At 47.0% G+C, this 13,819-nt stretch overlaps 1 protein-coding gene across 3 annotated transcripts; it reads left to right on the top strand.

Moving 5' to 3' along the window:
* The first annotated feature begins 1,188 nt into the window (after positions 1–1,188).
* Positions 1,189–13,819, top strand: ZNF488 (zinc finger protein 488). Of its 3 annotated transcripts, none has more exons than XM_072130394.1 (3): positions 1,189–1,210; positions 10,486–10,706; positions 12,414–13,819. In XM_072130394.1, the coding sequence occupies exons 2-3, from the start codon at positions 10,556–10,558 to the stop codon at positions 13,163–13,165; spliced, it is 903 nt and encodes a 300-aa protein (XP_071986495.1). In that variant the 5' UTR covers positions 1,189–1,210; positions 10,486–10,555; the 3' UTR covers positions 13,166–13,819. The 3 variants fall into 3 exon arrangements, with proteins under 3 accessions (XP_071986495.1, XP_071986493.1, XP_071986494.1); XM_072130392.1 differs by lacking the exon at positions 1,189–1,210 and adding an exon at positions 1,450–1,592; XM_072130393.1 differs by lacking the exon at positions 1,189–1,210 and adding an exon at positions 7,811–8,154.

Raw genomic sequence — 13,819 nt, 5'->3', positions numbered from 1 at the left:
CCAAAATCCTCTGTTAAATGCGTCGCAAAACGGAAATCGTCGGGAAACCAGACGAAAATGCACTCCGCGGACCCTTAGTAAATGAGCCCCAGTACCTCCAATTGGGTACACATAATAGTAACAGGAAGAAGACAACTTAAGAGGATGCCCTACAGTGTCCGTCCCAGGGTCCACATTATAGTGTCAGCAACTTGTCCCCCTAATACCGTGCCTGCCATAGCGTCCACATTATATGACAAAAGAGTCTCCATATACAGTGCCTGTCCTAGGGTCCACTTAATAGGGACAGTAAGAGGACCCCATATACAATGCCCGCTATAGGGTACACTTAATAGGGACAGTAAGAGGACCCCATATACGATGCCCGCTATAGGGTACACATAATAGTGACAGTAAGAGGACCCCATATACGATGCCCGCTATAGGGTACACATAATAGTGACAGTAAGAGGACCCCATATACAATGCCCGCTATAGGGTACACATAATAGTGACCGTAAGAGGACCCCATATACAATGCCCGCTATAGGGTACACATAATAGTGACCGTAAGAGGACCCCATATACAATGCCCGCTATAGGGTACACATAATAGTGACAGTAAGAGGACCCCATATACGATGCCCGCTATAGGGTACACATAATAGTGACAGTAAGAGGACCCCATATACAATGCCCGCTATAGGGTACACATAATAGTGACCGTAAGAGGACCCCATATACAATGCCCGCTATAGGGTACACATAATAGTGACAGTAAGAGGACCCCATATACAATGCCCGCTATAGGGTACACATAATAGTGACCGTAAGAGGACCCCATATACAATGCCCGCTATAGGGTACACATAATAGTGACAGTAAGAGGACCCCATATACAATGCCCGCTATAGGTTACACATAATAGTGACCGTAAGAGGACCCCATATACAATGCCCGCTATAGGGTACACATAATAGTGACAGTAAGAGGACCCCATATACAATGCCCGCTATAGGGTACACATAATAGTGACAGTAAGAGGACCCCATATACAGTGCTTGCCATAGGGTCCTTAAAGTGGATAGAAGGAAGATCCCCAATTACAAGGTTTGCTGCAGAATCCTTATGATAATCAGGAAGACAGAGAAATACAGCGCCTGCCTCGTCATCCTCATCCAGAGGTCCTAGGGCAGCCGCAGGCACTGGGGCATGTGGAAGACCTTCTGGGGTAAGTGTTCTGAGGATCCTATTATAGAGGTCAGCCTCTAACAATAACATTGGATTTCCTAATACTCTGAGGTCGGAGTTTCCTCCTTATACAGTTTAGACCTCTGGGGGTTAATTATGAATAGCTGAATAATGTAATTGGCAAATGTTCAGTGGTTACAGTGCACAGTGAGTGCCCCATGTGATGCCCTCTGGGGCTGGCGGGTGTGTGACCCCATTGTCTTGTCATCAGCCCTTCCTCGTGACTGGCTGGTCCTGGCAGCCCCCTCCCGCTCCCTCTTTTATTCCTTCTCTCCGTTAGTGTCTGTCACAGTCTGTCTGCTGCCGGCTGTGAGCAGATGAAGGTCAGAATCCCAGAATCTGCTACTGGCGAGGACCAGCAGGTAAGGTGACAGCTGGGGGCTCCTGATCCTAGACTTTAAGTGCTATATTCATCGATAATTATTTGGGAAGTGACATTTTGCCTTTGACCTTGATTCTCAGTCATAGCTAGGTTTTCCTAGGATTTGATTCAGTGGCTTGTCGTGGCACCCCTTGGCATCATGCACCCAGAGCTCATGTCCTTCCCCCTGCAACATACTTTGTTTCATACACTTATCTTTGCCTGCACTGATACATTGTAGAAAACTAAGAAGGAAGATTTGTACTAATGCTCCTCACAGGAGACTTTCTAGACTGGATACAATTGTGACAAAACCTGAGATATATATATCTCAGTATATAGAATCGTTTTATGAATATTAGGCAGGGACCTTAAAAATGCCAAAGAATTAAAAAATTTAGAGCAACAGAGGACTCATCAGAATATCAGAAGACCCGGAGAACCTACCTAAGGATTCACTAGAGGATCCTTTAAAGTATCAAATAATCCATCAATAGGACTCACGCCAGAGCGTCCACCAGAGTACCAGAGGGTCTATCAGTACACCAGAGCACCGACCAGAGTACCAGAGGATTTATCAGTGCACCAGAGCACCCACCAGAGTACCAGAGGATCTATCAGTACACCAGAGCATCCACCAGAGTACCAGAGGGTCTATCAGTACACTAGACAACCCACCAGAGTACCAGAGGATCTATCAGTACACCAGAGCACCCACCAGAGTACCAGAGGATCTATCAGTACACCAAAGCACCCACCAGAGTACCAGAGGATCTATCAGTGCACCAGAGCACCCACCAGAGTACCAGAGGATCTATCAGTACACCAGAGCATTCACCAGAGTACCAGAGGATCTATCAGTACACCAGAGCATCCACCAGAGTACCAGAGGATCTATCAGTACACCAGAGCATCCACCATAGTACCCGAGGATCTCTCAGTACTTCAGAGCACCCACCAGAGTACCAGAGGATCTATCAGTACACCAGAGCACCCACCAGAGTACCGGAGAATCTCTCAGTACTTCAGAGCACCCACCAGAGTACCAGAGGATCTATCAGTACACCAGAGCATCCACAAGAGTACCTGAGGATCTCTCAGTAATTCAGAGCACCCACCAGAGTACCAGAGGATCTATCAGTACACCAGAGCATTCACCAGAGTACCAGAGGATCTATCAGTACACCAGAGCATCCACCAGAGTACCAGAGGATCTATCAGTACACCAGAGCATCCACCAAAGTACCCGAGGATCTATCAGTACTTCAGAGCACCCACCAGAATACCAGAGGATCTATCAGTACACCAGAGCACCCACCAGAGTACCAGAGAATCTATCAGTACACCAGAGCACCCACCAGAGTACCAGAGGATCTATCAGCACACCAGAGCATCCACCAGAGTACCAGAGTATCTATCAGTACACCAGAGCATCCACCAGAGTACCAGAGGATCTATCAGCACACCAGAGCATCCACCAGAGTGCCAGAGGATCTATCAGTACATTAGAGCTCCCACCAGATTACCAGAGGATCTATCAGCACACCAGAGCATCCACCAGAGTACCAGAGGATCTATCAGTACACCAGAGCATCCACCAGAGTACCAGAGGATCTATCAGTACACCAGAGCATCCACCAGAGTACCAGAGAATCTATCAGTACACTAGAGCATCCACCAGAGTACCAGAGGATCTATGAGTACCCCAGAGAACCCACCAGAATACCAGAGAATCTATCAGTACACCAGAGCACCCACCAGAGTACCAGAGGATCTATCAGTACACCAGAGCACCCACCAGAGTACCAGAGGATCTATCAGTACACCAGAGCATCCACCAGAGTACCAGAGAATCTATCAGTACACCAGAGCATCCAACAGAGTACCCGAGGATCTATCAGTACCCCAGAGCACCCACCAGAATACCAGAGGATCTATCAGTACACCAAAGCACCCACCAGAGTACCAGAGGATCTATCAGCACACCAGAGCATCCACCAGAGTACCAGAGGATCTATCAGTACACCAGAGCTCCCACCAGAGTATCAGAGGATCTATCAGCACACCAGAGCATCCACCAGAGTACCAGAGGATCTATCAGTACACCAGAGCTCCCACCAGAGTACCAGAGGATCTATTAGCACACCAGAGCATCCACCAGAGTACCAGAGGATCTATCAGTACACCAGAGCATCCACCAGAGTACCAGAGGATCTATAAGTACACCAGAGCACCCACCAGAGTACCAGAGGATCTATCAGTACACCAGAGCATCCACCAGAGTACCAGAGGATCTATCAGTACACCAGAGCATCCACCAGAGTACCAGAGGATCTATCAGTACCCCAGAGCACAAACCAGAGTACCAGAGGATCTCTCAGTACACCAGAGCACCCACCAGAGTACCAGAGGATCTATCAGTACACTAGAGCACCCACCAGAGTACCAGAGGATCTATCAGCACACCAGAGCATCCACCAGAGTACCAGAGGATCTATCAGCACACCAGAGCATCCACCAGAGTACCAGAGGATCTATCAGTACACCAGAACATCCACCAGAGTACCAGAGAATCTATCAGTACACCAGAGCACCCACCAGAGTGCCAGAGGATCTATCAGCACACCAGAGCATCCACCAGAGTACCAGAGGATGTATCAGCACACCAGAGCATCCACCAGAGTGCCAGAGGATCTATCAGTACATTAGAGCTCCCACCAGATTACCAGAGGATCTATCAGCACACCAGAGCATCCACCAGAGTACCAGAGGATCTATCAGTACACCAGAGCATCCACCAGAGTACCAGAGGATCTATCAGTACACCAGAGCATCCACCAGAGTACCAGAGAATCTATCAGTACACTAGAGCATCCACCAGAGTACCAGAGGATCTATGAGTACCCCAGAGCACCCACCAGAATACCAGAGAATCTATCAGTACACCAGAGCACCCACCAGAGTACCAGAGGATCTATCAGTACACCAGAGCACCCACCAGAGTACCAGAGGATCTATCAGTACACCAGAGCATCCACCAGAGTACCAGAGAATCTATCAGTACACCAGAGCATCCAACAGAGTACCCGAGGATCTATCAGTACCCCAGAGCACCCACCAGAATACCAGAGGATCTATCAGTACACCAAAGCACCCACCAGAGTACCAGAGGATCTATCAGCACACCAGAGCATCCACCAGAGTACCAGAGGATCTATCAGTACACCAGAGCTCCCACCAGAGTATCAGAGGATCTATCAGCACACCAGAGCATCCACCAGAGTACCAGAGGATCTATCAGTACACCAGAGCTCCCACCAGAGTACCAGAGGATCTATTAGCACACCAGAGCATCCACCAGAGTACCAGAGGATCTATCAGTACACCAGAGCATCCACCAGAGTACCAGAGGATCTATAAGTACACCAGAGCACCCACCAGAGTACCAGAGGATCTATCAGTACACCAGAGCATCCACCAGAGTACCAGAGGATCTATCAGTACACCAGAGCATCCACCAGAGTACCAGAGGATCTATCAGTACCCCAGAGCACAAACCAGAGTACCAGAGGATCTCTCAGTACACCAGAGCACCCACCAGAGTACCAGAGGATCTATCAGTACACTAGAGCACCCACCAGAGTACCAGAGGATCTATCAGCACACCAGAGCATCCACCAGAGTACCAGAGGATCTATCAGCACACCAGAGCATCCACCAGAGTACCAGAGGATCTATCAGTACACCAGAACATCCACCAGAGTACCAGAGAATCTATCAGTACACCAGAGCACCCACCAGAGTGCCAGAGGATCTATCAGCACACCAGAGCATCCACCAGAGTACCAGAGGATGTATCAGCACACCAGAGCTCCCACCAGAGTACCAGAGGATCGATCAGTACACCAGAGCACCCACCAGAGTACCAGAGGATCTATCAGTACACCAGAGCATCCACCAGAGTACCAGAGGATCTATCAGTACACCAGAGCTCCAACCAGAGTACCAGAGGATCTATCAGTGCACCAGAGCTCCCACCAGAGTACCAGAGGATCTATCAGCACACCAGAGCACCCACCAGAGTACCAGAGGATCTATCAGTACACCAGAGCACCCACCAGAGTACCAGAGGATCTATCAGTACACCAGAGCACCCACCAGAGTACCAGAGGATCTGTCAGTACACCAGAGCATCCACCAGAGTACCAGAGGATCTATCAGCACACCAGAGCTCCCACCAGAGTACCAGAGGATCGATCAGTACACCAGAGCACCCACCAGAGTACCAGAGGATCTATCAGTACACCAGAGCACCCACCAGAGTACCAGAGGATCTATCAGTACACCAGAGCATCCACCAGAGTACCAGAGGATCTATCAGTACACCAGTGCATCCACCAGAGTACCAGAGGATCTCTCAGTACACCAGAGCACCCACAAGAGTACCAGAGAATCTATCAGTACACCAGAGCATCCACCAGAGTACCAGAGGATCTATCAGTACATTAGAGCACCCACCAGAGTACCAGAGGATCTATCAGTACACCAGAGCATCCACCAGAGTACCAGAGGATCTATCAGTACACCAGAGCATCCACCAGAGTACCAGAGGATGTATCAGCACACCAGAGCTCCCACCAGAGTACCAGAGGATCGATCAGTACACCAGAGCACCCACCAGAGTACCAGAGGATCTATCAGTACACCAGAGCATCCACCAGAGTACCAGAGGATCTATCAGTACACCAGAGCTCCAACCAGAGTACCAGAGGATCTATCAGTGCACCAGAGCTCCCACCAGAGTACCAGAGGATCTATCAGCACACCAGAGCACCCACCAGAGTACCAGAGGATCTATCAGTACACCAGAGCACCCACCAGAGTACCAGAGGATCTATCAGTACACCAGAGCACCCACCAGAGTACCAGAGGATCTATCAGTACACCAGAGCATCCACCAGAGTACCAGAGGATCTATCAGCACACCAGAGCTCCCACCAGAGTACCAGAGGATCGATCAGTACACCAGAGCACCCACCAGAGTACCAGAGGATCTATCAGTACACCAGAGCACCCACCAGAGTACCAGAGGATCTATCAGTACACCAGAGCATCCACCAGAGTACCAGAGGATCTATCAGTACACCAGTGCATCCACCAGAGTACCAGAGGATCTCTCAGTACACCAGAGCACCCACAAGAGTACCAGAGAATCTATCAGTACACCAGAGCATCCACCAGAGTACCAGAGGATCTATCAGTACATTAGAGCACCCACCAGAGTACCAGAGGATCTATCAGTACACCAGAGCATCCAGCAGAGTAATAGAAGATCTATCAGTACACCAGAGCATCCACCAGAGTACCAGAGGATCTATCAGTACACCAGAGCATCCACCAGAGTACCAGAGGATCTCTCAGTACTTCAGAGCACCCACCAGAGTACCAGAGGATATATCAGTACACCAGAGCACCCACAAGAGTACCAGAGAATCTATCAGTACACCAGAGCATCCACCAGAGTACCAGAGGATCTATCAGTACATTAGAGCACCCACCAGAGTACCAGAGGATCTATCAGTGCACCAGAGCACCCACCAGAGTACCAGAGGATATATCAGTACACCAGAGCACCCACAAGAGTACCAGAGAATCTATCAGTACACCAGAGCATCCACCAGAGTACCAGAGGATCTATTAGTACATTAGAGCACCCACCAGAGTACCAGAGGATCTCTCAGTACTTCAGAGCACCCACCAGAGTACCAGAGGATATATCAGTACACCAGAGCATCCACCAGAGTACCAGAGGATCTATCAGTACACCAGAGCACCCACCAGAGTACCAGAGGATCTATCAGTACACCAGAACATCCACAAGAGTAACAGAGCATCACCAGAATACAAAAACATCTATGAAAGTATCTGAGGATCCCAGCAGCTCAGGGCTCTGGAGGTCCGTGATGATAAGAAGCCAGGTCATGGTTACATTATACGGATGACACTTTTTCTATGGGCCACCATGTAGGATTGATTCTTCTGCTCTATAATATACTATATACTTTATATAATAAAAGATTGGAGAAGCTGGTGGAGATGCTGGTGACAGAACAAGGCATATAGACATGTGACAGCTCGCCCTGTGGCTGTGTGCTGGAGTATAACAATGCCTGGCAGTCATCCATTGTCGCAGGAAGTAACTAAGATTCCTAACTCCCCGGCATGGGAAGTTATTAACACTGGATACAATCCTTCAGCCCTGTTATCATGGGAATGTAGCAGTGACCTCCCGCTAGTGAATGGAGAATGATGTAGCAGAGGTGTCATTTATCATCATTAGATATATCATTCATTATTCAGAGTGTCCGGAGGAAAGAGCTGCCGGATAACGTGATGCTATATCAATACTATGGGGCAGATTTACTTACCCGGTCCTGTCACGATCCAGCGGCGACGAGGATTCGGGTCTTCCGGCGATTCACTAAGGTTGTGTGTCCGATGTCCACCAAGTGTCTCTGCTGCGCCAAGGTCCGACGGAGTTAACCAACCTATTCCTGGTGCATGTAAGTGTGTGTCAAGTGACACTTTTTTTTTTTTTAAACAGCGCGATTTTTCCAAATCCGTTGGGTATTCCGACGGCCACCCCCTCCTTTTTCGCCGATGCGACACAATCCGTTCGCGCGCGCCAAAAACCCGGGACAATTTGGCGCAAAACGGTATAATTTGGAAAACCCAGCGGAAAAACGCGATTCGGACCCTTAGTAAATGTGCCCATTATGTTGTTGTTTTTATTAGAAATAAGAATATTTCTAAAGAACATTGATTTGAGTAAGAACCGGGGAATGGTGAAAGCCCTAAGCAACGCCTTGCGGTCCTTTCCAATATGGCCTGACACCTCCCCTCATGACGCCTACTGTCTCAGTGACTCCTATATATAATCCTGTACTGTGACATCACTGTGTGTATTATCCCTGTACTGTGACATCACTGTGTGTATTATCTCTGTACTGTGACATCACAGCATGTATAATCCTGTACTGTGACATCACTGTGTGTATTATCCCTGTACTGTGACATCACTGTATTACCCCTGTACTGTGACATCACTGTGTGTATTATCCCTGTACTGTGACATCACTGTGTGTATTATCCCTGTACTGTGACATCACTGTGTATTATCCCTGTACTGTGAAGACACTGTGTGTATTATCTCTGTACTGTGACATCACTGTGTGTATTATCCCTGTACTGTGACATCACTGTGTGTATTATCCCTGCACTGTGACATCACTGTGTGTATTATCTCTGTACTGTGACATTACTGTGTGTATTATCCCCTGTACTGTGACATCACTGTGTGTATTATCCCTGTACTGTGACATCACTGTGTGTATTATCTCTGTACTGTGACATTACTGTGTGTATTATCCCTGTACTGTGACATCACTGTGTATTATCCCTGTACTGTGAAGACACTGTGTGTATTATCTCTGTACTGTGACATCACTGTGTGTATTATCCCTGTACTGTGACATCACTGTGTGTATTATCCCTGCGCTGTGACATCACTGTGTGTATTATCTCTGTACTGTGACATTACTGTGTGTATTATCCCCTGTACTGTGACATCACTGTGTGTATTATCCCTAGACTGTGACATCACTGTGTGTATTATCTCTGTACTGTGACATTACTGTGTGTATTATCCCTGTACTGTGACATCACTGTGTGTATTATTCCTGTACTGTGACATCACTGTGTGTATTATCCCTGTACTGTGACACCACTGTGTCTAATATCCCTGTACAGTGATGTACTGTGACATCACTGTGTGTATTATCCCTGTACTGTGACATCACTGTGTGTATTATCCCTGTACTGTGACATCACTGTGTGTATTATCTCTGTACTGTGACATTACTGTGTGTATTATCCCTGTACTGTGACATCACTGTGTGTATTATCCCTGTACTGCGACATCACTGTGTCTAATATCCCTGTACTGTGACATCACTGTGTGTAGTATCTCTGTACTGTGACATCACTGTGTGTAGTATCTCTGTATTGTGACATCACTGTGTGTATTATCCCTGTACTGTGACATCACTGTGTGTATTATCCCTGTACTGTGACATCACTGTGTATTATCCCTGTACTGTGACATCACTGTGTGTATTATCCCTGTACTGTGACATCACTGTGTGTATTATCCCTGTACTGTGACATCACTGTGTATTATCCCTGTACTGTGACATCACTGTGTGTATTATACCTGTACTGTGACATCACTGTGTGTATTATCCCTGTACTGTGACATCACTGTGTGTATGATCCTGTAATGTGACATCACTGTGTGTATTATCCCTGTACTGTGACATCACTGTGTGTATTATCCCTGTACTGTGACATCACTGTGTGTATTATCCCTGTACTGTGACATCACTGTGTGTATTATCCCTGTACTGTGACATCGCTGTGTGTATGATCCTGTAATGTGACCATTCCCTGCTATGACCATAAGGGGGCGCACACTGTACATTGACATATTTTTGACATCTCTGTTCAGTGAGCGCCCCCTTGTGGTCTCATCAGGCAGATGCCAATCATTAACCCTTTCTCCATTCTAAACAATGTTGTAGGAATATGACATGATAAGAATATTATAAAATGCAGATTATTAACCCTGTAACAAACTCTAAACCCTCAGGGATGTTACACTGTGACCCGGTGACCAGCATTGAGTCCTATTCATTAAGTGTAGCTGAATATTTTCCTCCTGGTGTGTGATTGTAGGTGGGAAGGTGCAGGAGCTGATGGCCATGAAGAGGCACAATTAAAGGGACTTAGATATTTCTTCTTGTTCCATACTTATCCTTTGATCCTTACTTTTCCAGGTTCACAAAACGACAAAGGTTCCTGATGTGACACCGCTACAAGCAGTTCGGGCCTCAATAGGTGTTTTCCATGGACAATAAACTGAAAGACTCTACACATGAAGCAGGGGGTCCCCTGAGAGCCTCCTGTCACCTCCAGAAGGGGGAGCCACTATTAGTATTCTATGATGGACAATACACCAGAATGCTTGGTCTACATGAGCTGCGATCTCTTCACAATGGTAGGTCAACTCCTCATGGTGCAATATGGCGCCTCCACTAGCACTAGGACTTATATGTCCTGGTCTACTGAATAGGTGGACGCACATTTCATCATCATGGTTGGCCCACTACATATGTTGATGGACGGTGTTCCATCTTCCGTCATGATTTGGAAGAACACCCCAATATCAGATGAATAATTCATTTTCTATCTATCTTTGGTGGATTCTCCTTTAACAGTCCTATTTTTGACCTCTTGACACTCCACTAGGTAGGGATGTTCAGCATGTGGTGAGGGGTCGTGGTGGAGGCACCACTTCTGTAACGACCACACTACAATATGTGGAGATAGCGATATCTGGTCTTTATTTTAATGATATATAAAGATAGAACCTATACAAACAAATTCAACCTGTGGTGGCCCTTAAAATCATTAACAAGATATCCAGGTTGGAGTAAGTGTCCTCACATAACCCATATGACCATAAGTCCATTCCTAAATCACAAACGTTAAGGCCCTTAGAAATAAATAAATTGTGGTCAACGAGTCTTGGAAATGATGAACTATCATCATCTATGAATTGCCCGGCAAGTGGAAGACGATGTCACATAGCAAACATCTTGGCCAAGTCATGGCATCATCTTGGGCAAATTCAGTCTGAGAGAGGGACGCAAGATGGCAAAGAAGTCTATAAACCTTAGAGGTTCCTCTGAGGACCACCAGGACATTCTCACATGACTGACATCTAACACTTTAAAATGGTCTCACAAATGACATCTACATGAGTGATTCCAGGAGGATATCAAAAGAAAGGTAGGACTAAAGTCGACCCATAAAGTCTAGGAAACACCATAGTTTCTGAGACAATGGGGGTCATTTACTAAGGGCCCTGAATCGCGTTTTTTCCGACAGGTTATCCGAAAATTTCCGATTTGCGCCAATTTTCCCTGAATTGCCCCGGGATTTTGGCGCACGCGATTGGATCGTGTGCACACGACGGAAATGGGGGGGCGTGGCCGTACGAAAACCCGATGGATTTGGAAAAACCGCCGCATTAAAAAAAAAAAAAGTGTCGCTTGACACGCACTTACCTGCACCCGGCCCGGCTTGGTGAAGTTCAGGCATTCCGATGCTCTTCAGCGCAGCAGCGACACCTGGTGGACGTCTGAGGAACTACCTTAGTGAATCCAGGCAGAACCTGAATCCTCCGCAGCGAACGCGCCGCTGGATCGCGAATGGACCGGGTAAGTAAATCTGCCCCAATGTGCTCAGGACAGTCGAGACAAAGATAGAATTTTTTGGCCACTGTAGCAGTAGATAATTATAGATGGTAGACCACTAAGGAAATGCTTCTACTTCCAGCTATGACAGTCTCCAAGGCATTAAAGAAGACTTATGACCAGGCCATCATTTTCTGTAAGAAGCCGACTCCTCTTTGGAGCCCCATCTCACACTCCTCCAATCCATCTCACTGTTATCTACCCATATACCTTAAGGGTTTCTGATAACTCACCCCTTCAAGGGTCTTCTTTATAGTTTAGTTTTTCACCAGCAGGTAACTGTATGTAGGTAGATGTTTTGTTATTAATCTCCGTTAATAAAGATCTTGTATAAAAATATAAAAAAAAGTTTTAAGGAATGTATATGGGGGAACTTACTTTTTGTATGAGATCAAAAAGTTTCAGAGTGACGTTTCTGACTTCTCTCCATTGTCTATGCTTCACAGAAAAGGACAGAATGCCCATGAAGCGCCCTAAGCATGGCACCAATTTCCATAGCCTGGCAAGGGACGTTGAGCAAGAGGGAACTGGACATTTGGGAGAAGAAAAATGGAGATTACTTGACAATGAAGCCAATAAAAGAGAAGATTTTCTGTTGGGAATGACCTCCGAATTTAGAAGTGCAGTATGGAAAAAGGTGAAAGCTGAACTGCTGGAGGTCAAGAAGAGCGCATTTACGGAAGTATACAGAATGAGGGGCGCCGGGGAGCGGAGGGGTGGCTTGCCAGGAAGTGCCTTCTCACCCGTGCCTAGCAGAATGGGACGGAAAATGGACACCATCTTCAAGTCTGGGAAAGGTCTTCTGGTCAGTGATTCAAGAGATGCAACAGATATTTCGGGTGACCTTGGCTATCATGACCTCTTGATTCAACGTGACTATTTGACTTTCCCTAACTCTATGACCATCCTCCCTCTTACAGACAATTGGCCTAAATGTGAAACGGTGTCCTCACCACAGGTCCTTCCATCAACGTTCACTACCTTAGGGTCTACAGCACAGATCTGGTGTGCCAAGTGCAAGCTCTCTTTCCGCATGACTTCAGACTTAGTCCTTCACATGAGACTAAGACATAAGAAGGATCCAGGAGTCGAAACCCAAAGCAGAAGACCCAGAGAGCTGCAGCTAACGTGTCCGGTTTGCTATGCCTACTTCAGGGAACGCCATCACTTGTCTCGCCACATGACCTCCCACTGCTGATGGCCACCACCATCACGTCTTGCATTCATGATGACTTCTAGACAAATATTAACATTTTTGTCTATTTACTTTTAAGAAATATTAAATTTTTTCTTCGATTACACAAAATTATAATACTAGCCCTGTCAACAGTGTGGAATAATATGGTCCATTGATGAGTCCTGTTGTGTATCTCTCGATCTGCTGAACAGGACTGGGGTGAGGAATGTGCTTGTCCCTCTTCCTCTAAGATACAGGGACACATTTACTTATCCGTCCATGCGCGTTCCCCGATCCGGAGTGTCCGACTGGAATGCACATCTTCCACGATTCACTTAGATCGGGCGCCCGATATCCTGCATGTGTCGCTTCCCCGCTCAGGTCCACCGGAGTTCACCTTCTTCTTCCCAGTGTATGTAACTGCATGCCTTGCGACACAATTTTTACGCTAAATTCCGCTGTTTGTCCGAATCCGTCGGATTGTCTGTCGCATGAAAGTTGGTGCGATTGCGCCAAAATCCGATTGCGTGCAATCCCCTTCTAAATGCCTGTCCCAGCAGCGCTATTCCCCAAAAGTTGGAAAACCCAACGGAAATGCGGCCACGGGACCCTCAGCCCCATAAAATTTGATTTTTGCAAGTTCACTGAACTGATGATCCCTACACCATGTGGTCT

The sequence above is a fragment of the Engystomops pustulosus genome, chromosome 11, assembly GCF_040894005.1.
Source record: "Engystomops pustulosus chromosome 11, aEngPut4.maternal, whole genome shotgun sequence".
In the NCBI taxonomy this organism is placed as follows: domain Eukaryota; kingdom Metazoa; phylum Chordata; class Amphibia; order Anura; family Leptodactylidae; genus Engystomops; species Engystomops pustulosus.
This window is presented reverse-complemented; position numbering and strand designations above follow the sequence as displayed.

What these genes read in the sequence shown, in the direction of transcription:
- ZNF488 (XM_072130394.1), top strand. Translation starts at nt 10,556, where the DNA reads ATGGACAATAAACTGAAAGACTCTACACATGAAGCAGGGGGTCCCCTG. An exon ending in GCTGCGATCTCTTCACAATG is followed by an intron (nt 10,707 to 12,413) that starts GTAGGTCAACTC and finishes TATGCTTCACAG; the next exon opens with AAAAGGACAGAATGCCCATG.